At 35.9% G+C, this 27,558-nt stretch overlaps 4 protein-coding genes across 4 annotated transcripts; 1 reads left to right on the plus strand and 3 right to left on the minus strand.

Moving 5' to 3' along the window:
* Positions 1 to 237: 237 nt before the first annotated feature.
* On the minus strand, positions 238 to 4,846 carry LOC137958567 (uncharacterized). The gene is made up of 5 exons (XM_068805633.1): positions 4,681 to 4,846; positions 3,550 to 3,639; positions 1,200 to 1,467; positions 1,069 to 1,084; positions 238 to 794 (listed from the first exon to the last, which is right to left on the minus strand). The coding sequence occupies exons 1-5, from the start codon at positions 4,721 to 4,723 to the stop codon at positions 489 to 491; spliced, it is 723 nt and encodes a 240-aa protein (XP_068661734.1). The 5' UTR covers positions 4,724 to 4,846; the 3' UTR covers positions 238 to 488.
* Positions 4,847 to 5,380: 534 nt separating this feature from the next.
* On the minus strand, positions 5,381 to 12,365 carry LOC137959026 (ras-related protein RABB1c). The gene is made up of 7 exons (XM_068806286.1): positions 12,113 to 12,365; positions 11,248 to 11,365; positions 9,463 to 9,602; positions 7,647 to 7,729; positions 6,087 to 6,291; positions 5,870 to 5,938; positions 5,381 to 5,772 (listed from the first exon to the last, which is right to left on the minus strand). The coding sequence occupies exons 2-7, from the start codon at positions 11,291 to 11,293 to the stop codon at positions 5,680 to 5,682; spliced, it is 636 nt and encodes a 211-aa protein (XP_068662387.1). The 5' UTR covers positions 11,294 to 11,365; positions 12,113 to 12,365; the 3' UTR covers positions 5,381 to 5,679.
* Positions 12,366 to 16,042: 3,677 nt separating this feature from the next.
* On the plus strand, positions 16,043 to 17,732 carry LOC137960341 (uncharacterized). The gene is made up of 4 exons (XM_068807937.1): positions 16,043 to 16,347; positions 16,480 to 16,691; positions 16,806 to 17,076; positions 17,349 to 17,732. The coding sequence occupies exons 1-4, from the start codon at positions 16,096 to 16,098 to the stop codon at positions 17,661 to 17,663; spliced, it is 1,050 nt and encodes a 349-aa protein (XP_068664038.1). The 5' UTR covers positions 16,043 to 16,095; the 3' UTR covers positions 17,664 to 17,732.
* A 2,554-nt stretch (positions 17,733 to 20,286) lies between these two features.
* On the minus strand, positions 20,287 to 25,681 carry LOC137958740 (diphosphomevalonate decarboxylase 2-like). The gene is made up of 10 exons (XM_068805841.1): positions 25,144 to 25,681; positions 24,860 to 25,058; positions 23,972 to 24,035; positions 23,607 to 23,670; positions 23,428 to 23,508; positions 21,883 to 21,969; positions 21,516 to 21,673; positions 21,148 to 21,196; positions 20,895 to 21,013; positions 20,287 to 20,816 (listed from the first exon to the last, which is right to left on the minus strand). Exons 1-10 carry the CDS (start codon positions 25,357 to 25,359, stop codon positions 20,585 to 20,587), a joined length of 1,269 nt encoding a protein of 422 aa, XP_068661942.1. The 5' UTR covers positions 25,360 to 25,681; the 3' UTR covers positions 20,287 to 20,584.
* Positions 25,682 to 27,558: the final 1,877 nt, after the last annotated feature.

The following is a 27,558-nucleotide window of genomic DNA, read 5'->3' on the forward strand; positions in this document are numbered from 1 at the left end:
TAGGGAAGTTAATTCAGAATTAACCCACATAAAACTTACTCGTTTTATCAGACTCAAAAGAAATGGATTTCTCCACAAAACGAAGACTCGACGTTCAACTAAATTGCCGCAATTTTTTACCAAATTATTTGCAATTCTTCACCTACATTTTTGTTCATTCCTTACCAGGAAAGGTTTAGCGTAAAATTTCGGCTTCCTTTTGGGATCATCAATGATAGCGTAGAGGCTGCTGTCCAATTTAATATTTATAACGACAACTACCACAGTAGTTTATACATAAAAGTGATTTCAATAGTGGGAAAATTAGGTGCAACCATTCTTTGGTTGCTTGCTTCTTTGGCCATACGTTCTGTACCGAGGCATCTTTATCACAACAATTGCTGTTTGTTGCCACATAATTCACAGAGACTACTAATAACAAACACACTAACAAAATAGAATTCATGAGAAAAACATATTAAGCAATGCCAGCTTGAACCAGGATTGGATCAATCAGAATCATGCCTCCTTGATTTCTCCCGCTCATGTTTGCGTTTATTGTCTGAATCATGAGAACTTTGTTTCTCAGTCTTTTCCTGCTTCCGCTCTTCACGCCTCCTTTTCTTCCGGCTTTCATCCTCTGAAGCTTCTTTTTCAGGACTCCTTGATGTTGGTTTAGAAGCAGCACCATTAACACTCTCAATGAAAGCAGCCTCCTCAGCATCTTCGCAAACAGAGCTTGATTCCCCCTCCCAGTTGCGTGCCGCTCTGAAATACAGACTAAAATCAATTACATCGACATGAAATGATATGGCCTACCTGGTCCTACCTGATGCGGGAAAAGAATGGTGTACAAAATCTGTCGGCTGAAAGACATACCTAGTCTTTGTTGTTCAGTGCTACTTGGAAAACTCTAAGAATATGAGATTTAACTACCCTCTACCTGGTCCTTCAATAAACAAGTTTCCTGAACAAAAGCCAGATATAACCTATTTGTGGCCCAGGTAGGCAAAAATAAAATGATGAATAGTGGATTGAACTGCAGATAGGCGTTCATCTAACCATGAGCTCAGATGAGTTGGTACAGACCTTAAGGCTTCTGCAGCTTCCAGAAATTAACTCACACTGTAAAAAAAAAAAAAAATTCTGACGCATGAGAGATCAACAATCTCCACCCGATAAAATGACATTGCAGTAACAATAGCTGTCGCTGAGTGTACCTTGAAAAACCAAGTCCTTGGACTCGGGCAGCTTCCGCATGGCCTCCACCCAGGTCTTCTGCAGTTGTCCCTCTCCTCACAAGCTCAGCGAATTCGTGCTTGTCAAGTCGATTACCTTGAGGCCAACTCAAATGCGTTGGAGCTAAGCCAAGAGCCTCCCGCATCGCCTGTTCTTCCTGCTCTTTGATTCTCTGAATCTCTTCTTTAGCAGCTTGCATCTCTAACTCAATTGACTTTTTATCCCTGGCATACCAATTTAGATCTTTTCCTGATAAACAGAAAACTACGAAGATAAGATATGTCCATTACAGTATCCCCAAAAAGATGTTGACAGGTGACAAGAAAAGGTAGATACTAATTCAATGTTGAAAGATAGTAACAAATACAGTCTAGCTCAGTAATTAATGAGAAACATTGGCCTGAATTGTGCTATGGTGGCAAAGTGGAACTTCTTTTTGTTTCCAATTAGCTAAAACATAAGCAATTGCAAGTTAATATGACACCTCCCAGAGGTAATTTCGTGTTCTAATCGGCGGACAGATAAATGCTGATTTTTAACCTTGTATAAACACCTTTTACCTGATCAGTGAGGACCATCAACCCATCTGATGTGATAGTTTTCTGAGTACTCTACTAATGCATTCACTGTTTCAAAAGAAAAATGAAGAATAAGAAGAATTAAAAATACATAAATAAGGGATGTACTGTGAGTAAATTAGATTGATGACTGCATTGATCTTTTGTGGAAGAAACAAATCCTTTGCACACCAATAAGATTGCTGACGACTGCTGGTACGTGAAAGGGCAGAAAATTACAATAACAACAATATAGTAGAAGCAACAGAAACTGTCTAGAAATGTACAGTGCTGGTAACTTTACCCGTTTACCCATTCTATTTACTTTCAGCATCAGTCTCTAAGAGGTGAAACAAAAGTCCACTCTGATAGTGAGAGGAATGATTTTGTAAATCCAACCCACCCGCATGCGCTAAGTGTAAGAAGAAGGTTCAAAAACTTGGTTACAGGGGATGGCAATCAACTATGTTACAGGGGAAAAATATTTTAGTATAAAAAATAGAAATCAAGCACTTTAAAACCTCAACCTCATGATTGGAAAATAACGCCTGGATTTGAAGAATTAGAGACTGGACCAATTCAGGCTTCTTATACACACCCCAGCCCTTCTCCACACATGACTTTTGTGTTTCAGTGAAGAAACCTCTCAAAAGAACAATAGCTCAAAAGATCCTTCTGGTCCCAGTGATGTAAACGGAACTTCAGGAGAAGAATAGAAGTTGAGATTCTAGCTTTAATTCATCAAAACTTAATTTATAGACATCTTGACTGGCCTTGATCCTTCAAGAGATTCTTCCAGTACAAAGAAAATAGGGGAGAAGTAGATTGCATCTTGATATAAGCTATACTTGCTCTTGGCCAACTTTTTATCCCTATTTTTTTAAGGGAAAGAAATACTGGACCATAGAAAAAAGAGAATGAGAAATACACAAACAAGGGAAATAAAGCTTGACAAGGATAAGTGGGTGGTTCAGGTGCATTTTGGAAAACCTAAGCCACCTTCACAGACCCATTCCAGGTCTAATAAAGATGGACTTTTTCCTCGACCAGTAACTATCCTGACCCTGGCTCTCCTTGTACGACCCCGCACCACTCTCCTTTTTCTTCTACTTACTCACCCTCCCTCTAATGTATTTTTGATTAGTCACTTAATAGAAGAACATCACATCTCAAGGTTTCATGTATGATACAGTTTTCTTTTTCTTTCTTATTTTTTCAAATATTGGTTTTACAAACATAACCCCAAACCTCAACACATTTAAGACTTGACCCAAGATCTCACCTTGACAATGATCGAATGCTACATAATGATAGCGTAAAGAAATTTATATATTACTTCTAGTTCCGCCAAATTTAGGTTATCCTATTTTGTTCTCTTTTTTTTATGCTTTTGACGACAAGTTTATCCTTTTTCCACACTAGAATCCCCATAGACTCGCCAGAAGAGCTCTCTATTTATAAACAGTCTAAAGTAGAAATCCGTAGATGAAAAGAAATAGAATGGACTTCTTTCATGAAAGGTGAAATAGCCAGAGAAATGAAGAAGACATTGAGCAACAGGACCATAGCACTGATTAAGAAAAGACACCGGGTAAAATGATGGCTAATGTTGCTTCTGAGAAAAACCCATAGATGCAGCATCCACTCATCATAATATATCAAGCCTCCAAAATAATGGTAATAAAATTGTCATACATAACATTTCCTGAAGCATCAAGCACAGTTACTTAAGACTTTAAAACAGAGCTTGCTCTAAAACAAATATGGGATGTACCTTTTTGCCATCTTCCAACAGGAGCCTTGATACTATGCCCAAGATAGTTTTCTCGATGCTTATCAACTTTCACATCTTCCCAAGTTAACTCTGTTTGAGAAAAGCCGAATGTTAGAAAAGCACTGATGGTCCAGATGCAACAGAAATAAGTAAAATTTAAGCAAATGGTAAGGATGTTGAAAAACACCTCTAACTTTTAATTTAGTCTCCATCACCTCCCGTTTCTACTCCCTAACAGACTTTTAAAATACAAAACGCACTTTAAACATCAGTCTATGTCTCAACTGGTGATAGGTATTGCACCAGTAATGAGGTGAAGTGGTCAATTCGCAGGCGTGGAATAATTATAAGTTTTAAAGCTAAACGAAAGAAAAATAATGAACTCAAAACACCAGAGGAAAAATAGGTAGTGGAGAAAGGAGACAATATATACAAATATTTCAATCATTGCTACCACAGAAAAGAGCTATCTAAGGTTCTGCTAGCAAAGAATCAGTTCTCAGTCAAAAAATGTTGTAGATGCAGCTGTTTGAGTTTTCATGTTGGAAAATAATTACAAGTACCCACGCATGGAGGGTAAAACCCGACATCATTTCATCCACTATGTACTCCTCTCCCTCACCGTAATCAAAGAGCAGGGAAGCATTTCACAGAACCCCAGCTTACCACCAAAAGAAAAAAATAGAAAGGGAAACTCATTCATATATTTTCCTATTTTTTTATTAAATCGTAAGTAAGTACCTCAACGAAACAATAAAATAAAAAATTAAAGAACACAAAAAGTTTCCAGTCCCTAGCATCGAAATCCTAAACTCCAGATAAACCTGGATCATCAACAACAGCTGATGGAAATCAGTTCTTTTGCGTATAATTCAAATAAACATAATCCTCTCCAAGCACCTTTAGTTCTTTTTACACTACAGACAAGCTACAAAAAAAAAAAGGAATTATGCGAATCCATACTCCTGGTAGTTGACGAATAAAAAATGGCGATGGAGAGACTCATAATCCAAATCAAAGGCGGCTTTTTACGACGCAGAAAATAGTTTTTACGAGAACCATCAACATATAATTCAACATGAGTCAACAAACCCTAAGAATAACAACAAAAGAATTGGGATGAAAACATACGATCACGCCCTCCACGAACGCCTCCTCTTGTAGGATGATACATCACTCAAAAAGTTTTAATAAGTTCCCTTTCGCCTTCTTTCGCTTGATCAGCCTGGTCGATGGCAGATACTCCGGAGCTCTTTTCCGCCGCCAATCGCCACGACAGTTCCACGGGGTAAACGAGTGGGACTGGGACTGGAAAGATTAAATGAAATTTTAACAGTTAAATTACAAATAAGAAACGACGCATAAGCGCTCACATTGTCACGTGTCATAACTAATTAAACTAAAATTCACCATCGTAAAGATCATGAGATGTAGTACAAGACTTTCTACGCCAAAGTTCTTGTAATCACAAATTAGTTCTTATATTTTTTAATGAAAGAATACAAATTGTCGTATTAGTGAATTAATTTTAAATCAGATCGATCGGTTGGAAATTGAAACCGCCTTAGTTTTATCTAAATAAACTTGCTATACGGGATAAAAAAATTAAAAAAAAAACTTTTAGGTTTGTCCATTCAACCCCTTCATAAATGCAAAAAAAAAAAAAAATGATAATATTTTCCCTTCACTTCTTTCCCGTCAAATAGGTGAGAGAGGATACAGATCTCGTCACGGAAAGTTTCAGCTCATGAATTTTCAAAAGGGTAGTTCCACTAATAGATTACAAAATATCAAAGACGCCTCTCTCCCCAACCATGAAATTTGCGCGGTATAAAATTGAAAGCACCTTCATAAACAGCAAAAGGTTATTCACAAGAATAATGGACTTTAAAAATAACCGAGAAAGATCTGTTGAATTTACAGTAATAGACGGGAGAAAGAAGGGATTATACATGCTATCGAGTGTCCCTATTCCACAAACTTGACTTCGATACAGATATGTCAAGTTTCCTAATGTGTGAAGAGTAAACAAACGAAGGGAACGCACAATCACCAGGGAAGTTAGAAACATAAAAAGCAAAACACTTATAGAACCAGTAGATAGCTTTGACGTCACTAATTATGCATCCATCAGCTGCAGCAGCCCCCAGCTTGCGAGGAAGATCCATCTCTCCCAGCTGATGGCCCGGGAATCCCTCCATATCCTACTTTGATTCCATACGACTGGCACGATAAAAAACATAGGTAAGCATGAAGTTGCATCAGAAATTTTACTAACGAATTGCTGGCACCACATAGCTAGTTAACAAGTCAGTCTCACCTCATTCGATACATCAAAGACACCTTCCTGAATTTTCTTATAGATGGTTGCTGCTGTGCTTATGAATGCCTGTAAGATATTTTTTTCATTAAAAGGGAAAAAAAGACAACTACTTAAATTAGCCCAGCCGAGGATACCATTTTTTTTTGGGTAACGAGCTGAGGATATCATAATTCTATAAGAAAACAGTCTTATAGCATATAATTTGTAAAATCACCTCCTCAACATTCTGCGCAGTTTTTGCTGATGCTTCCATGAATATCAGTCCATGCTCCTTAGCAAACTGCTCACCTTCTTCTGTACTAACGGCCCTCCTATGAGCAAGATCACACTTGTTCCCGATAAGCATTATTGTCATGTTGGCATTTGCATGCTGCCTTGCGTCTTCAAGCCAGCTAGCCAGATGGTTGAAAGTCTCTCTCCTGGCAAGGTTGCAAAACAATAATAGAAAATTATCAGTTCATTCCTTTTACTGGATCATGAAATTAGAGCCATGAACTTATTCTACAGAAGTTTTAGGACAGAAAAAATTAAAGATCATTCAGATATAAGCAGCCAACAGGGGAAAATTCCAAGAAACAATAACTAAAGCATTTTCACAGGTAAAGATGCCAAAAAACAATGACTAAAGCATTTTTAAGTAGATCCTAGCATCATGAACCTTTCTCCTCGTATAATTTTCTTTCAGAAGTTAATGACACTCCAAGAAGCCTACAAGGAAAAAAAAAAACAAACAAGAGAAAAAAAGGAAAAAAATAATAATAACTCAAATAGTGAGGAATACACTTTTTTACAAAAAGTGATTGTCCAGGTGGAAAACATATTTGTCACAGTTCTAAAATTAATAACAAACTTACTGGAGTAAGGAAAAAATTATGAAATTCTTGGAAACTTCTTAGAAGATTTTAAGAAGTTTGCTACAATGTTCAAGTCATAATAACCATGAGTATATTAGGTTATTAAACTGCTAGGTATTCCATCACTCTTTCAATAGCATTTAGAGACAGAATCCATCTCATTGTAGACTCTGGTCTAACCCATCTTGGACACCACTAGACCAGACACATTGACTTGAATAAGGGTTCCATAATTAACAATGTACTGCATATAATTAGTCAAATGTAGAAATTCAGAAGTACAAAAGGAGAAACAAAAGCAGAGATTAACAGTTCCGAGGCACGAACTATTTAAAGAAAAAAGAATCAAACAAAGGCATAACATAAGGTCCATCAAAAGGAATCTAAACTTCTAAGGAAATTAAAATATTAAAAAATTCCCAAACAAGCAATACCATTCAGACGTTGACCAAAAATAAGATCAGATAACAAAGGTGTTATTAGGAAATTATCACATAAGATGTAAAAAAATAAAGAACAGGTTGACTGATTTCTATAGTAAAAAAAAAAAAATTATTTGAAAAATATAGTAATAGCACGATAAAAAAAACTTTAAATGTCATTATATGCTAAGAAAAAATCCAAAAGCCTTTTCAGATTGACGGATGGGTATCAAAATAAACTTCACAGAAAGAAGGAAAGAATATCAATAGAATTCTCAAGCAATAGACTTCATTACATAATAGAGAAGAAAATACTTGAAGGAAAATGTAAATACTCACATCTTAAAAAACAAGCATGAACATTCATTACACAATTCTGCAGAACAAGAATGCATGTAACAGGATAACAAAGTGCAAAGAAAATAGAAATAAGATAAGGTACCTATCGTATGCAAGAGCATTATTTCAGTGGACAAGATAACATGAGTAGATAAGTACCTGGTTATGTCATAGACAAGGAGTGCACCAGCAGCACCTCTGTAGTAGGACCTTGTAATAGATCTGAACGACTCTTGCCCAGCCTGAAGTATGATAAAAGAGCTTATTACAGAGTGCAGGAGAAACTATTTATTAAACAGATCCATAGAAAAGCAGAGTAATACTGGTATTAATTTAAACACAAGCTAAAGTTAGCAAAATCTCTAAAGAAATAATGTGGGAAAGATTCGTAGAACTCAACACTCAACACAACCTACCTATCACTAAATAGTTATCTGTTTCTCATCGTGAATGTGTTTTTCTTCGAAGTCCTCTCAAGCACATGAACAGATGTAGTCACTATTAAATAGTTTTTTTTCCCCCATTCAACTCCACTCTGGTAATATTAATACCACTACTACCTTTAGCATCAGATTTTCAGATTTTACTGGGAAATAATCGCTCTTTTAGTCCAGCATCATCCAGTGTACCAATTCTCAACCAGAATAATAAATAAACAAGCACAAAACCCTAACTCCCACTTAAGAATCACAAATCCAGCACTATACACAGCTGATTTAAGATCAGCAATTCCAAACAGCACACAAGACAAAACTGCACACTGCTGTTTCTAGAACAGCAGAACCAAAAGCAGTGGCACACTTGACGCATACAAAATCAACACCCAGTAAGTCCGTGGAAACTTCAACTAGAACAACAACACTAATTTGGGCCCACATTGGGCAGCGGACAATTAGAATCAAAACAATGTGGCACTTAAACCATTAACCGAGTCTAATACTCCCTCAGACACCAACAAAGCACTTGTGACACAAAAGGAAAAAGAAAAACAGGGTCTTTAAATTCACCCAGAGAAAGGAGGAATTTTCCAAAAAATAACGCCTGTGTGAGATGAAAGAGGGAAGTAAAGAGCAAAGGGCAGAAAATCCCTCATCCAGATACCTTATTCCCTCTCTGGTACACTGTAAATTTCATAAAATCTACATAAGATACCAAGAACAAATAATAAGGAAAAGAAGAAAGAGGGTTAGCATGCAATCTGTCTTCCAAGGTCAAAACTCTTCTATTAGAAACAAATTTACAGCAAAGAGACTAAACAGACCCTGACATAACACTTCATTTAAGTTATATATTAGGTTACATGATAATCATAACTTTATTACTAGAGACACATAGAACTTGGCAACTTAAATTGCTGTTATTTACAAAGTGATTAACAGATTAACTCTTCTCTCAAATTTTCCAGACCTGAATTTATTGCTCTCAGGTTGTCTTCAAAGCCACTATTTTTTCATTTGTTTCACATGGCCAGCCAACTGGTTCACCTACTAAAATGTTTAGTAAAGTTCTTGTTTTAAATAAATATCACTGTTAACACTGATGCAACAATAAGTACTTTATTGTTTGGTCGCACAATTATCAGCATCGGAAATGAAGAGAAAAAGGGAGGTGGTGATGGAAACGAGAGAGGTATAGACAATAAATAAGTGCAACTAGCTGCAATTGTAGGAAGATGCTGAGCTGTCAATCAGCGATTTACAAATGAATGCATCCTTCTGCCAAAGAATTTTTAATTGTGCCATTAAGATTAGCTTGTGATGATAATGCACAAATCACTAGAATTTACTTACACCCACAAGAACTAATCAAACTAGAATATGGTATAAAACAGATTACACCATTTTGAAACTAGAGGCCATTGAACTCTAACCTAATATAAAATTAAATTTCTCAACTATATCATAAAACCGGTAAACTATGGCCATTTATAATTAAAAAAATAAAAGCTAAAGGAATATGGAAAAAGAAAACAAACCGTATCCCAGATCTGGAGCTTTATAGGTTTGTTGTCAATTGTAATCATTCTTGCTCCGAATTCAACACCAATAGTTAAATCATGGACTGGCTGGAATCTCTTGTCAGTGAATTGCAAAAGAAGGCATGATTTGCCCACACCTACGGAACAATGATAATAAGAGTCACTTCCACAATCAAAACTAAAATGAAACTCCATTTTCTTTTAGTTCTCTCCAAAATGTGAAACAACTACATCAATGAAAAAGAAGAAGAACAAGCCAACATCATCAATTACTCCATACTAGTGGCATGAATGTATCCATGTTAGTAAATTCTTAACAACATAATGATGATATTGTCATCTCTTGGCCCTCAATGCATATGAAGGTCTTCAGGGAGATCATATTAACAGATTCAGGGAGGTAACCTTGCTTTAGATGAGAATTGCAACTGTGGTGGTTATTGAATAGCTTCTGAACAACTATTATGGATTACAACCTTGATGAATACCCTTAAAGCAAAAGAAAGTATGGAAAAAAGCAAAAGTAACAATGCTATAAAGGAAGAAATAAAGATCCCATGGCATGATCTATGCGTGATGTATTTAAAAAAAAAAAACTATGCATGATTAAAAAAAACACAAAAAACAGAATGAGGACCTAAAAGTGACTAAATGGTTGTCAGAAAACAGATTACATGTAGTAGCTGTCAGTAAGGACAGTAATCATAGCCTCATGACACCTAGACCTTGTGGTCAAAGCAAAAACATAAGAAAGGCATGAAGCAAGAAAGAAAAAAAAAACTCATGACATATCTGGAGATGAAGAAGGTACTTCGTGAGAAAAACTGCATGTCCCGAATAGAGACTAATTAATTGTCAATAATTCTTCCTTTCAAAAAGAAAGAGAGAACCTTTGGAAAAAAAAATGTTTTCCTATACAGGAAAAGTAAGAAACAGATATCTACTTTCATCTCCACTTACCATTTAATTTTTCGACCAATCTAATGTAGTTCTTATTATGGATTGGGCAGTTCAATGGCCAGATAGGGGGAGGTTTTTAATTTAAGGTATTGGGTTCAAGTCTCACCAAAGCCAAGTTATTAAGTGCATGGTTCCATGTGTGTTACCAACATTCCAAAAAAAACAATATAGTCCTCATTTTATTTCTGCAGCTATATCAAGATTGAAGTAAAAATTCTGCTCACAAACTAAGCTGCCACATTTTCCATTTGGAAAACCAAAAGACATATTGAATGATATTTTCGATTGCATATGCCTCATGATAAACATATTCTTCATATTACTTTGAAGGTACTGGAGTTACACATTAGACAAGACGTTTGCTTCTTATATTTCATGATGCAGAATGAATGAAAGAATCAAAGTTTTGAAGACACTACAGTCCTGATCTTTTCCTATTGTTGGATTTTCAGTGTCTTTTGTATTTTAAACTTTAACTGCATTCTTTTATACCTCTAGAGTCTAGATAAAGGAAATCAAAAGAATGGTTTTCTAGGAGCATTCTATTAGCAACAATGTGCAGTGAATTAACGGATCAAATTCTCCAGAAAGAGCAAAGGGCATTGGTCAATTTAAAAACAACCAATTCTAAGATGACCAGAATCAAGGAAAAGTCCGGTAACAATACAGCCAAACATAGAGAAGGTCACACTGTTTGAGGTTAAGAAAAAAACAATTGAAGAAAACAAATTGCCAAACTATAAACTTTAACAAATTCCCCATATTTTATCTGCAAAATGATTACGAAGTAACCATATTGCGATGAGTTGAAATAATAAGCACCTGTATCTCCAATAATAATGTACTTGAATAGATAAGCGTAAGACATCCTTCCTTAGAAGACTGCTAGCTTCAAATCGAGCAAAAACACGCCAACAATAGATCAGAACAAAGATAGAACCTGCATTGCAAAAAATTGCATTTGATTAACAACAAAAGGGGACTGCATTTCCATCAACCTAAGAACAACAAGCAACAACTAGCCTCAACAATTAAAAGAAATAAGTCATTCACTGTCACAAATTGTACCAAGAGAACACAGATTTCCAATAAAAGACAAAATTCACCACTCCAGTTAACTACTGCAAACCAATTTCTTTTACATGAGTGCATTCTTTTTCTTTCCACATATTTCATCAGATGTCAGACACTTGTCAATTAAAATTTTCTTCTTGTGCAACTCTTTTTTTTTCCCCTCTTCCCCTCCAATTTCCTTATAGCTGCTTAGTATCCCAAGATAGATACACTCCACCGAACAAACGAATGTAATATTATTACAAACGGATAGCTAGATACATCAAAGCCACCAAAAAAGCTGTGAACAGTTATTCCTATACGAAAATTTGCAAACATCAATTTCCGCTAAATAGTTTGCTCGATGAACATCAGAAAATAAGATAGAACTCGCACGTTAATCACATGAGAATCACGAGCGAGGACCATAAGTAGACAAATTAACAGAAAGGATGGCCAGAAGATGCAAATCATAAAAACACACAACGCAGATCCATAAACATCAACTTAAAGCAGACAAAAGATAGTAAATTTCAAAGGAAAAACAATTGACACGAAGCTCGAAAATCAGATGAAGATCATAATACAGATCTATGGAGGTCAAAATAGGCTCCGAGATGTATCAGAATTTTACCTTCGACCGAGACAGATCGCAGCGTCGCTTCCTCTGATGCGGGAGACAACCTGGCGACGGGGCTCCCAAGTAGAAACAGGAACCGAGAGAGGCCGCGTAGCGACAGGGTCCTTAAGGAAGTAGAAAGCGAGCTGGTTGGTTTTCGCGCAGAGGTTGTCTTTAGAGAGAGGGAGCCGACGGAGAGCCTGAATCGCACTGGACAACCGTCAAGACCGTGACTCTCATTCCCACGTATCTCACACGTATACAAACTGAACGAGAGCGGTTCATTGTTCTTACCTGGCAATAAGTCTCAACCGTGGCTTCGTTTTTAGTCCCAACTCCCGAACCATTGCGATTTGCGGGTCCATCGACGTTCCCGCGCTCATGTTAAGGCCCCTGAGATCTGGAAACACGGATTATGAGCTCCGTCTCATATGAGGAAGTCTTCTCGAGCCACTAGATTCCGTATCCCGTATCCCAAGGGAATAGCGTATAGTTTAGATTTACGTTTAGGTTGTATCTTTAGAGTATTTAAGGAAAATTTTATTTTTATCATTTATCTTAAGAATACTGATGGATAAAAAATAATTTTTTATTTTAATTATATGTAATTTTCATGAGTTACTTAAATAACATAAATACTTTAAAATTTCTAACTTTCGTCTTTGATAATTTATTTAATTTATGAGTGCCTATTATTTTATTTTTAATTAATAGATTAATTATATATTTTTTGATGATTATTATATAAAATAAATTTTCTAGTTTTTTTATCATTAATTTTAAGAATATTTATAGATATTTTTATTAATTTATTTATTTATTAATTAATTAAATAACCATATTTTGACTAGTTACTTTAATACTTGATAATTTATTTAATTTATGAGTATATTATTTTACTTTGAGTAAATAGATTAGTTATATATTAGTTGATGATTATTATATAAAATACACATTATCTAATTAAATTACCTAGAAAGTTCATAATTATTTACGATCGCTTAGTTATTTGAATAAATAAAATAAATGTATTAATTTAATTTATAATCATAACAAATTTATATTATACAGTTTAATAATTTTAATATATCTATAATTAAAATAAATTATTATATATTTATTTTACATGTAGTACATTGTTTAGTTAATAAATTAACAAAAGATATATTTACAATTTGGAGTAGGCAATAATTACATTAATACCTTTTTTCTTAGTTATTTTGTATCAAATCTATTTTATTAATAAATTCCTTTTACACTTTCCATAAGGTTACATTAACACAAAAAAAAATACATTTCATTACATTTTCTATATGACACACTAACACAAAAAAAGTACATTCTTAATGAAAAAGTAAATCCCCTTAAATTCACATTCACTTCCCTGGTAATCTACTTTCCAAATACACTAACCCCCAATAAAATACGTTGAAATGTTTTTTTCCTTGGACTGAATCAGTGGTCACATGAAACATCTTGAAGCTGTGAAATGAGGTAATAAAATGGATCTAGAAATAGTCGAGAAGGCTAAATATAACCGAGTCGACAGATGCCCGATGTTTTGAAGAATGGTGAGAAAACTATTAAGTTACCCCAAAGAAATATAGGCCACCTAGCTAGAGGAACAAATTATCATAACTTGAAATAACTAATTCTAGTAATCAGTATTGTAGACCTTCGAGAATATTTCGTTGTTTATATATTTTTCTTGAGACCATTTGTAATTTTATTTTTTTTCTTTTTTTTTCAAAGAGAGGCCCAAGAAGACATGTCGTGTTGGTATGATCAACGGTAACTAAGTTTGAAATAGAACCAGTTAAACTTTGTGGAGTTTCGGCCTTCTGTAAGTGAATTTAGAGGGGTCGAGCTCTAAATTCACTTTCCCTCTATCAATTACATCAGGTTGTCGAACAAAAGGGTTTTGGAGAAAAAAAATCAGCTCCTCTCTCGCTCACAACCTTCGGCGATTTCAATTGCCCCCTCTGCGACCTCTCCCCGGTGCTCGACTCTCTTCCTCTCGCCGTCCCCAGCACCAATGACCTTCGGCGACTTCTCTCCCCTCTCTGCAACCTCCATTGTCCTCTTAACGGTCTTCTTCATCTTCTCAATGTCGTCTTCTATTTTATCTTCTTTGTTTTGTGCTTCTCTTGGTCTTGCTTTTGCTTTTAATTCATTGTTGAGTTTTTTTTTTTTTTCATTTTCTTTCTTTTTCTTTGTTAGGATGTCTACCCCTTGTTATTCGTCTTTCCACTCCCTAAGTGAGGAAGACGAAAGACGAGCTACAGTAACTAAAAACAAGGCACGCCATAATTATTATTATTAATTTTTCCTTTTAAATAACCATTGTTATTATTTATGTTCTGTTTTATTTTTTGTATAATCTCTTTTTTCAATTTTTTATTTCATTCCTTTTAAAATAGTCTTAGCTTTGTTTAATGTTTGGGTCAAGTGGAGTTTCTAAACACTCAACCTAACCTCGAGCCTAAACTTCAAAACCAAGGTTTTTTCCACACCATTTCCTTTCCCACAACTCCATTCTTGCCTCATTCCCTTTGGCCATATTTTTAAAAACTCAACTCTACCCTGAACCATTAACCTCAAACCCCAAATTCTAATTTGACAAAAAAAAAAAAGGCTAAAAAATGGACCTAGATCCACCCTGTTTCCCCACCCTAATTTGACAAATACTTTTTGTGTTGTATTTTTGTATATACAGTTGTATTTTTTTATATTAAATAGGTGATTGAGTTATATTTTTATTATTACGATGTTAGTGTACTATGTTGTGTAGTATGATGTTTGTATAATTATTTCATGTTTAGATATTATAAAATTATAATTTGATTACAATTTTAATAATATAAAAGTAAGCATTTGTTTAATTATTATATTTAATATATTTTATTTATTAATTAATATTAATTTAATTTTTTAAAAGTCAGCTACATGAAAATATTTTATTTAATAAATAATTATCTACATTTTACACCACACTTTCCATTGTACGCACTAACACAAATAAATACTTTATACTACACTTTACATTGCGCATATTAACACAAACAAATAATTTACACTATACTTTCTATTAGGCACACTAACACAAATAAGTACTTCACTTTCCCTCTCACTTTCACTGGGAAAATACTTCACTAACCGCCCCCCCTTTACAATTTTCCGTTGTACGCACTAACATAAATAAATACTTTATACTACACTTTACATTGCGCATATTAACACAAACAAATAATTTACACTATACTTTCTATTAGGCACACTAACACAAATAAGTACTTCACTTTCCCTCTCACTTTCACTGGGGAAAATACTTCACTAACCCCCTCCCCCCTCCTTTACAATTTACTTTTTCATGTATATTTTTCTTCTGAAATCTGCACAACAGGAGATTAATATATTTGTAGCAAAGAAGCTTCCATGGATCAAATATCATGAAATTTCTGATAGTGGCCACCTGTATTTATATGCCCAAGGCATGACATGATCTTGTTTCGGAGTAAAGACTTACTTGATTTAATGCTTGTTCAGCTCAGTTGGGTTTCATAAACTTGTGCCGTCAAACATGTCTGAACAGTTGTAACTGAGTTAAAAGATTGGAAACAGCTCCGAATCTGTTTCCATGCTGATATCCTGCAATGCTAAAGACGATTAAGAAGACAGCAGTCATCGTTTTCTCCAGTGCACTGGTCAAATATGGCGCCTAAGAGGAGAGAAAACAATAAAAAAAAAATATCAGAAACTTCCTCTTGACCTTACTCAGAAGAGAGAAAACAATTAAAAGATAATTTGGACATATCACCAACTCAATTTATCACATCATAGAGTCAAACGAAGAAAAAACACACAAGAGATAAAACAAAGGGCCATGAGATGGAGAGACTTAAATGGCGACGATAGTTTCAGAAAAGAAATCTTGAGCAACAAGAAGTAAATTTATTTCTTCTCTTGTATTAGAGCAGTGACCCAGAACAACACCAGAAATGATCGGAAAGTTAGCTCTGGTTTTGCTCGTGGCCTTTCTGGGGTGGTGCTATCAAGCGGTTCAGCCTCCCCCACCGAAGATCTGTGGTTCTCCAAATGGTCCTCCGGTTACTTCACAGAGGGTCAGACTCAGCGATGGAAGGCATCTTGCTTACAAAGAAAGCGGAGTTCCCAAAGACAAGGCCACTTACAAGATTGTGGTCGCCCATGGTTGGACGGGTTCCAAAGCTTCGACCATTCCAGTATCTAAGGTATGGGAAGACAAATAAGAAAAATCCGCTTTTGTTTCAATTTCAATTTATCTGTCAACGACTTTCATATATTTTTATTGAATCTCTGTTGGGTTTTATCCGCTGATAATGGATGAATTTGCTGGGTTTCAGGAGCTGGGGGAGGAGCTGGGGGTTTACTTCTTATCGTTTGACAGAGCTGGTTATGGGGAAAGCGATCCATATCCTGGGCGTTCTGTGAAGAGTGAAGCGTTTGATATCGAGCAACTCGCTGACGGGTTGGGACTGGGTGATAGGTTTTATGTGCTTGGGGTCTCCATGGGAGGTTACCCAGTCTATGCCTGCCTCAAGTACATCCCTCACAGGCATGGATAACGAATCTTTCCTATTCATCCTGTTCTTCTTCAACCTTTCTCCAATGTTTGGATTATAGAAACTCATAACGTAACATGCTTATGAATTTAATGGAGGAATTGCAGATTAGCAGGAGCAGCACTGATAGTTCCAGTGATCAACTACTGGTGGCCTTCGTTGCCCTCAAATCTATCTAAAGAAGCCTTTCAGAGGAAGCTCGTATCAGATCAATGGATGTTTAGAATTGCACACTATGCACCCTCTCTACTCAATTGGTGGATGACCCAGAAATGGTTTGTTTCCTCCGATATTCTTGCAGGAAATCCTGAAGTTTATGGCCTGCATGACAGAGAGATTATCGAGAGCATTAAAAACTCAAAGAGCGGAGTTGACAGGGTAGGTCACTTACCTTCAAGATTGTAAATCTCTGTTTCTTGGATGATATCTTGCAGATTCACTGCATGCCTAGAACCTCTAGGATCGACTTTGAAAGCCACTTCTTCCCACCTTTTCTGCTTTCAACTTACGGTGAAATTAAAGAATCAGGAGAGAAAGAAGTCGTTTCCATTTTTATTTGAAAAGGCAACTCTAAAAATCAATCTAAAATTCTAAAGGAACTTTAAATAATTAGGATTACCGATCGATATTGAGTCGTTTTCATTTTGCAGAGGATGGCTACACAACAAGGTGACTTTGAATCCCTCTATCGTGACCTTATGGTTGGTTTTGGCAATTGGGATTTTGATCCGCTTGATCTAGACAACCCATTTCCTGATAATAAGGCCTCTGTTCACTTGTGGCAAGGCTATGAAGACAAGCTTGTGCCTTGTAGCCTGCAGAGATATGTAGCGAAGAACCTCCCTTGGATCAAGTATCATGAAATTCCTCATGGCGGGCACTTGTTTGTGCTGAAAGAAAAATACAGTAATTTGATTACAAGGGCACTTCTACTTGGAGAGGAGACCTCTACTGCACACGCCTAAGACAATCTCTTGATGGGTTTTAGTTCAATTCTCCTGTTATTTTGAGAAATTTTGTACATAAAAACTGATACCATGGAGTATATTAAAAAAAATGATGTTTTTCCTAGTATCGTCGGGGAGAGGAAGGAGGCTCGTTACTTTTTCTGCTTCTATCCTCCTCTCTGTAATAAAAATCGAAGAAGGAGAAGCAGCTCTCCCTCTCTTCTCTTACTGGTGAGACTTGTCAGATTTAAAAGTTTTGTATGTTAATATGTTAATATAAATCGTTCACTCCTATGTATAGTTTAAAAAACGTAGAACATAGCCAAGTGCAATCATATCTCTGTAGTCTCAGTGTGTTTACTGAAAAAGCAAATGTTAGGGACGAGGAGAGCTTTGCACCAAGATTTATTCTGTCAAATGGACTCAAGTTTTTGGTGAGGAAGACGACATGATCTCTCACTCTTTCCTGGTTTATAGCTTTGCGTCAACTAGCCAAGGCAATATCTTCTGGTTTTCTATTCACCCATTGATGGCAATTCTCACAAAATTAGCACTGGTTGTTGTGCCCGTGGTCTTTTTGGGATGGTTATACCAATCCAACCGGTCTCCGGGACCAAAAATCTGTGGCTCTCCAAATGGTCCTCCCATCAAGAGATGGATAGTATCTGGCTTACAGAGAAGACGGTCTCCCAAAAGAGGAGGTGAACTACAGAATTGGGTGCGTTCTTGTCTTCGTAGATTCCAAAGACAATAGAAGCCCAGCATGAAATTCAAAGGTACCCAGCCTCGAAAGAAACTCCGAGCAAAAGAAAAAAACGGAAGAATGGATGGTGGTGAGTTCAAAGAGCTTTTACTTACATACTTTATGTTATAAAATTAAATCTATAAAAGTAATTTTTTATAATAAAATTCCCTTTTTTTATTAATATAAATTTATGATTTTAATGTTATATTTAATTGATATTTTAAGAGTAAGAATTAATATTATATAATATTTATAAAAAATACCCTCTTTTCACTATGCACTAATACAAAAAATTACTTTCCACTATATTTTTCACACTAACACAAAAAATTAATTCACTCCACTTTCAATAGGTAATTTACTTTCAAAATGCACTAACCCCCCCTCAAGTATGTGTAAGCACACTGAAAGCATTTTGTCTTCGGTTAGGGGGTTTAGTCCATAATAAAGTGGAATGAATTCCCCCCGCATTACCTAATTCATAAAAAATTGGCGTTAGTCTAGAAAGAATTGAATTGAAGTGAAATTACACCACTTCATTCGCTCAGGCAAAAACGGGGGAAAGTTGATTCCTACCTATTTTGCGAATCATCAACTTTCCTCGTGCGACACGCATTGCTTCTCCTCTCGGCCTCCCTCCCCTCTCCCTCTCGACCTCCGTCGCAGAGCACGGGAGGCCGACCCTTTGTTGCAGAGTCTCCTGGCTTCTCTCTCAGCCTCCCTCTCGGCGTACTGTCGGAGCGTTGCCCGCTAAGGAAGATGACACGCGTTAAGGAAGACGATGTTTAATTTTTCCTAAGTTAGGAAAAATTAAACCATTGTCATAATTGGTTTAATTATCCAATTAATTAAACCATTAGTTTTTCATTTTTTGTTAATATATTATTAATTAATAATATGTAAAATATATATTATGTTATTGATAAATTAATATATTTATTTATTTATTATGTCTTTTTTTATTTTGTATTAAAATAGTGAGTTTTAATGTTAAACTATATCTTATGTTATTACAAAATAATTTATTTATTTATAATATTCACTCATGTTATTTTTAACTTTTTTTTTAATTTTAAATAATTTATTCTAGTCACATGTAATTATTGTTTTAATTTATAATAAACTATAATCATTAAGTAATATAATATAGTTTTTCATTAATTAGGATATTAATATATGCTAATACTACACGTTAAATCACTTATAAGTGTATTAACCATATTTATTTTGGTTAATTATATATTTAAGTATATGTTCTATTTATGTATATTATAAAAGGTTATTCATTCTCTTCTTTATATTATACTTTTTATTTGGGGGCACTAACATAGGAATATGTTTTCCCCCCATTTGAACTCGTTTACATTAACACCCAAACATGAATTGAAGTTGAATTAATTCATTTCAGTTCAGTTCAATTCAATTCTTCACTTCAATTCAAGTTCATTGCGGACTAACCCCCTTCAAGTATGTGTAAGTACACCGAAAGCATTTTGTAGAACATATATGACTCTTGGTCAAGAACAAATAAGTCATGAGTGATGCAACCTGGGATTTTACTCCTGCATGGAATTGGGACTGACCGAACTCAGCCCTAAGGAACTCCGGGTCAAGGGGCGAATCCAACCTTTTTATTCGATCTTACAAGTCACAAAGCCATACATAGAAGCTCCTCAAACTAAAGAGCGGCTCTTCTTGTTCAGTGAAGGGCACCTGAGATACTAATGCCTTGTTCTGTGCAGTACAGTGACTAGCTGAAAACCGACAATTGATGCATTTAGCATTTCCAAAATGACCGTCGTAGTTCCTCCCGCTTTACTGAAACATGAAGGATTGTAGCCATTTCCACAAATGTGAGAAGCAAGTGGAATGATAATATGCATTTGGTGACACCCGTTGCACAATCTGACCTCCATGAACATTCATATCAAAGAAAACGACCATCCTTGCACCGGCTACTGTTAACTGTTGTTATAAACAGTTAAAAAATAAAAATAACAAAGCTGCTTATTTCCTGAGAACAAGCACATAATGGAAACAACATGAAACAAAAATTACATGCTTTAAATAAGGTAATACATTAAAGACCCGGAATCAATAATGTGATCTGAAGTCCTCTAGCTTTGGACCTAGGACAATCTGATTGACTAAAGTTCATGTAAAAGCACTCTCTGTTGAGGTACTTATTGATCTCTCAGATGACAAACTTGGGCACCCCAGTTTTAGGGTCAAGGAGAGCTTGGTCTTCACCCATGAGCAGCGTCGGACCTCTTCCAGGCCTGGTGCAGATAAAATAACTGACATCGCCAGGGTATCTTTTGGGAGGAACGTTGTCCTTGACTTCTGGAGGAGGCGGCAAGGCTTCAATGTCCTTGAAGCTCCCAATACCAGCTTCTTGAATTATTGACTTATCTCCTAATACGTAACTGCCATAAGGAAAAGAAAATGGGTTATACTCTGAATGGTTTATGCTGAATTGCTTACAATAGGAAAAGGCTGCAAACCTCGACAGTTCAATATTTGGAGGAAAATAGAAGAGCAGCCTCTGTAGGAGAAGCCCGGCAGTTTTTCTGTCACGAGCAATGAGGACTGCATTCGGCCCAGCATCAAAAGTATAAGCCACCTGAGTAAGAGACAAGTTAGTTGTCTTCATGTTTCTATTCGATCCTGGGCAGCAACTAGGAAAATATGGTTTTAATCAGTATAAAGAAGTTGAAAGACACAAGTTTTACTCTCTTACAAAGAGAAAATTAGTACCTGAGAAGTTCCTTCATACTGATTCCATTTCTCCACATAGCTTATAATCCTGAAAGGTAAATATTCAATTCAGGTGTGTAAAAATTGAAGAGGACATTGGTAGATCCACTTCAGTAATGCATCATTATCTATTGTAATAGAGAAGAATTTTTGTCTTTGTCGTAGCAACACAGATTAAAGTTGCCATCAATGAAAATGAAGAAAGACAGAAAGAAAGGTTACACGCATCATTATGTAAATACAGAAAGACATCGATTAAAAAAAAATTGATCATTCAAGGTGGTTGTGTGATGAAAACTTCAACATAGCCATGTATATCGAGGCTAAATAGATGCAACAGAAATTTAAGAAAGAAACTTTGAGCACACCTGTGTGATGTATCATTCATGTAAAAAATAGGAGGGCATGTATCCAAGCAGACAGCGTGAAACTGATTGCTGTCTGTGCAGGTTAATTTCGAGAAAGATGCAAAATCACGATGTGTAATGGCTTCTTCCATTTGTACTATGCGACTGGGAACAACCTCCTACAACAACATGGGGCAAAAAGTGAGTTTTATCATAATCTGGTAGAATCACCAATATACCAAAGAGGAATAAATATTCAATTCATTAACTTCACAATTTCCATAAGAGAAAATAAAGAAAACCGATTATGCAAAAAGGGTACTTGTTTCAGTATGCTCAACAAATTCAAAAAACATTTTAGTACTTTCAACAACAATAAGAATAGTACCTTGGATCTATGATGCAAAAGGGTACTCGTTTCAACACTCTCACGCATACCTGTAGTACTACTAGTTTCTTTCTGGTGTGAACTTACCTGCAATAATGAAAGAAAATGAATTGCTGAAGAAGAGAGGCCTAATTATAAGGAAGATAAGAACAAGTGTCAGGCAGGTCACAGATGTACTTAATTATTAACGTTATTATACTTTCTTATCAGAAATTAGTTTCAATGTGAAGAATAAAGAGGTAATGACACATCATATGGCCTCAAAACTAGTTTTTGGTTTGCACCTGTTGTCATGAACCATGGCAAAACAAAGAAAAAAATTCAAGACGACAAGCTACTCAGCTCAGACTCATATGAGCTGATGCAGAGATTCATGAAATTCAAGATGTTAGACTCAATCAACATACTTAAAATTAACATCAATCAACATATATAAATAAAAAATGTAAATCTAGATTGGTCTGAAAGCAGCAAGGAAGTTAGAAATACAAGCACATGTTGAGGATTAGGCTGTATCCAAGACCACAAGCTGGAAATTTATAACTAAATTTTCAGTTAATATAAATTAGCTTCCATTTCTGAAAGCAACAAGAACATTAGAAATATAAGCACAAGTTGAGGATTAGGCTGTATCCAAGACAACAATCTGAAAATGCATTACAAAATTTTCAGCTAATATAAATTAGCTTCCAATTTGTCCAATTCATTTAAAATTTTTACAATTCAATGACTCTATAAACCAACCCTAAATCTTTTTATAACTTCAACTGGCCTTTCCCTTTTTCTAAACTAGGCAAGTTAACCTGGTTCTGCTGCTTAGCTTTTGTGATGGAAGGATCTACCCTTCAGTACCTCTATTGGCAGCTATCCAATTTCTCCAATTCATTTAAAAAATTTACAATTCAATGATTCTATAAACCAACCCTAAATCTTTTTAGAACTTCTACTGACCTTTCCCTTTTCTAAACTAGGCAAGTTAACCTGGTTCTGCTGCTTAGCTTTCGTCATGGAAGGATCTACCCATCAGTACCTCTATTGGCAGCTATCTTCCTCTGTGATTGCTCTTTTAGCTTTTGTTTTTGTTCCTCATGGATCCATCTTTCTTTTTGTCTCCTTTTCATTTCCTGCTGTTAACCCCTATGTTCACTTTGCTCTTTTTTAAGCTGGCTGTATGACTAGAGAAATCAAAATCAAGTTCTAAAACCATGCCGTGCATGTATATAAAACAAGTTAAAGTTAAGAATACAACAACCATCAGTTTTTCATGCATCTACTGCTTGGGTATTAGTTCTATATTATTCTTCTTCAAGCAGCATGTAAGGAGGGAACGGTTTAATACTCTCTAGTTTCAGAAGACAATGCTCAACTTAAGTACCTCTGTCTATGTTACAAAGATGTAGCCATGAATGCAGATATATCATGTATCACATATACCATAATGTGCTTATTATATTTTTACGGGCTGTGCAATGTTGCCAGAAAGAATTAAAGAGAGTGGGAAAGACAAGTTCATTTTTTAATACATCAAGATTTATTGGCACATACCACTGCAATAATAATAACAAGTTCATCCCAATGTGTTTCGTCTGCAAGTTGAACTGCAATGCTGTCTTTTCCAGAAGTGTCCTTGACATTGATAAAGAGATAAACCATTAGAATAAAAAAGTCTCGGATATTTGTGATGCTTCATATGTTGAAGATAAAAACTGAGGAATCAACCTTACATTTCCCATGACCCACTTCACAAAACCACCATACAAACTGCGGCAAGCACTGCCTGATCCTTGCCTGCAGATGATGAGTTATAATATATATATATATAAGAACAAAATGAGGAAGCAGAATTTGAAAGAAAGAGTATCCCCAGCTGACTAAAACCCAGGACAAACTTGCATATCCAGCAACTTTCCACTGCTAATGATTCATAACAATCAATAAACAACAGAAATCTACAAAATTAGATACTCTTGCAGTGCTAAAAGATGCACTTGTCTTAGGCTACAAAGACAAACACAGTGAAACAGCCATAACTACAGATGGAGTTTGGCATATGATTTGAAAAAAACAGCCACTGCTTTTTAATACAAACCTTGCAATTTCTGATAGTGCTCCCAGATCTTCTTTCACCTGCATCAGTTTTCCAAGGGCAAAAACTGCACAAAAAATTGCAACTGGTTAGTTTTTGTTTTCCCCTGATTCATGCTTCAGGAACTGATTTTAGCACAGGCAAATAGAATCATTGTCATGGACTGTAGCTACAGCATCTTTTTGCTGATGTCTGACATGTAGCGACGTTAAAAATGACTGAGGGAGTCATTTGCCACATGATTAAGGTGTTGCTGGTGCTCCAATATGGTGCAACATGCCAGTAACTTGATTACATTCATGACTTCTCACATAATTTTTATTGCTATAATCAAATGTGAGTTTGGTAAGACAATAAATTTTTTCACTTTTAGAATAAAATTATTGGATTGTTAAGGTGTCGTACAGGCACTAGCCATACAAAATGAGCAAATAGATATGCTAGAAAAGCCAGAGTAAGACACAGCTAATTTATGATACACAACAAAAGTATCAGTAGCAATGGGGCCATAAGGAACTACAGTGTAATAATTAAATAAATAACTCTAGCAGCTTATTCCAGATTGGTGGACTAATATCCTGGTACTTTGAATGATTACGAATTTCAGTGCATCATAGCTATACTTGAAAACTCTTGTTTGATTCTTTCTATCCGCATGAAGAAAAAAAACTGTTTTAAATGGCGATCAGGACATTATTTTTAGCAGTGGAACTCCAAGGATATTTGATTTCTGAAATGAACTTCACCAAAACCTCCAACCACAGCTACTCTATACAAATTCAGTTCCACGAGTCGGACTGAAAAATATAGCGGTTGCTAAAATTCAAAAAATAAAAATAGTACGAGGATTCCAAAAAAGCAAACCATTGATAAGCGTCAAGAATTTCTTACCCAGGCAAGCGAAACCAGCGGCAGAGGAAGCCAATCCAGCAGCTGTCGGAAAATTGTTATACGAGGCAACATGAACATGTAGTTTTCCCCAGTCTTCTTTCGAAACGCGAATTTCTCTCTTCTCATCCTCAACATCACTTGCTCGCAGGCGAATCTCCCTAAGACAGTTCTGGTACCGATGTCCGCTGAGAGAAATCTCCTACTCTAACAAGAAAATCGATAAATGAACAAAAAAAGTACATACAATAAAAAATAAAAAATAAAAAGGAAAAGGGAATGCGTACCTTCCCGTTTAGCCACATCCGATCCGACTGGAATGCGGGGCTAACCGCGACAGTAGTTGTCGTGCAGAGATGATCAGGATCGAGCGTAACACTAATGCTGTCATTTATCGGAAGAATTAGGGTTTCGTCTCGTTTTCCCCAGTATTTGATGACCGCGATATTGGTAGGCGATTTAGCAGTCACCATTAATACCCAGTTACTCGACGCCTTCGCCATTTTCAGTTAAACCAAAACGAAACAGCTACAGTCTCCGGGAAGCTAACACAGAGCTCTGATCTGTTCTCTCCCTCTCAAGAACCAGAAGAATCAGCAAGACCAAGTAGATATCAATCTGTCAAAATAAAACAAATCTCTCCACCCCTCAGCCCACCCCACCCCCCCAAAAAACGAGGTCTTTACGTGCTGGTAAAACACTTTCGAAAATTAAATACCACAAATATTAGGCGGGCAGGCGCTGGATCAATAATGGGGGAAATCTAAATGGAGAAATCCAACTCGACATATATTCCTGGAATCACATATGTAAATGGAAAGAGAGGGAACCAGTGAAGTCAGGAGAATCACAACGGCTTTTAATATGCGAGCGGGTACGAAGGAGAATACACAACTACGAAAATAACCTTTCGTCTTCTGGGATCTTGGGCCTGACGGGCGGTAAAGAACGAGGTCATGGGCCTAAAAACCGATTACTGAGCCGGATCGGAAGGGTGATTTATACATGGCTCATTAGATTTTATATTTTTAAATATAATTTTATAAGTTGAATCTGATAGATAATCGAGACGTCTAAAAAAATATTAAATTAATTAAATTAATTTTTAAAGGTTTTTCTCCCTCTTTGCAAGAGAGAAGCAAAGAGAGCCATTAAAAAATTATAAAGTATTCACTAAATTACATCGTTATGGGCCTAATGGATCCATCTATAGAAGGATAAGCAACGTAATTTTGAAAAAGACAAGGGGTACTTCGACAAGAAAAGACGAAACAAATGCCGTCGATGGTGGGCCAGCTGACGGATCATTTTGAAAATCATTCGAAAGAAAGAAAGAAAGAAAGCAGGCAGACGAGAACGGAGTCATCGTGCAGCATTTTCCATTTAAGCTGGCTGTTCACGTGAACTTGGACATTGCTTGCTTCAAAGTCCAGTCCCCAGTCAAAATAATACTACAATTGTCTTTTACAATAAAAATAAAAATAATATTTAAAATTACTATTATCCATTAATTATTAATTAAATTGCGAAGGTTGAAACTTAGGTTATCATTTATTTACTATGGTTTCATTTATTATGAGTTGAATCAAATTGGGTCGTGACTCGTGTGCTAATCAGTTTTAAATGAGCCTTGGTTACATATTCGAACGTGGGTTCATTGTCAGCCTATCAGAACGAGGCGGAAGCCCCGATTTCCGGGCCACGTGAAGTTGGTTGCGATGCCAAATGTGAAGGCGAAGGTACGTGATCTAGGGAACCAACACACGAATAATGTGTAGTTTGATATAGTTCAATTGAGGCCACAAATTTTGACCCGATTCAGTAATCCAAATCACAATTTGTCTCTTTTATTTTGACCATTAAAACAATAAATAGATTAATGAAAGGATTTATTCGCTCGAAATTATTATTAAACGTGTCGGGTTTGAATTAATAAAAAACCTGATAAACCCTGAACTGGGTGCTGATGTGGTGTGGTGATGTGGCACTACATGAACGGTCAAAGCTGATGTGTCATTTTGGACTGAAAGAAGCTGAATTACTTCCAATCAAACAAATAACATCCATTCCTTCGTATAAAAGGTCCATTCCTGTTCTAGTGCATATGCACTCATCTGGATCCTCCACTCCAGATCGTATGTTTACATCGATTTCTTTCTTCTTTGAAACTAATTTCTGATATAACCATCCTTAAAACTGTGGAATCTATTGCAGACACGAACCACCGATATAAAGATTTAGAGTTTCATGGCAATCTTCACAAGCTCGAAGATTTTTCATGATCCTAATAGGGCTTTCCTGGGGATGTTCTAATCAGTCCAAACAAAACTGTTAAATTTCACTACGGCGATGTAAGACTTTCCTCCTCTCTGTTTTTGACGTTCCTGGAGCTTGGATTGCTTCATTCATTTGGTTTCTTGACAGCAATAAACGTCTTGATAACACTTGGGAGTTTCAGTTTTTAAATGCGCAAACGTACGTTGCCGAGGATCTGCAATCTGTTACGCTACCATTCATTTAGCTTCTTCCCTGCTATCTAAGACTCCTCGATGATTTCGGACCATCATAACCCAAAGAAAATGAATAAAAACTAGGATGTATATTCAATAAAAGAGATACCTCTGCAGTTGATCCTTTTTCAGTTAAATCTACAATCTACCCATTAACGAACTAGGGATTTGAAGTCTGTAACCTGCTTCCCG

Source organism: Aristolochia californica, unplaced genomic scaffold (assembly GCF_029961685.1).
Source record: "Aristolochia californica isolate CCGP_79_NKW_82.1479 unplaced genomic scaffold, dmAriCali1.0.hap1 SCAF_3, whole genome shotgun sequence".
NCBI lineage: Eukaryota > Viridiplantae > Streptophyta > Magnoliopsida > Piperales > Aristolochiaceae > Aristolochia > Aristolochia californica.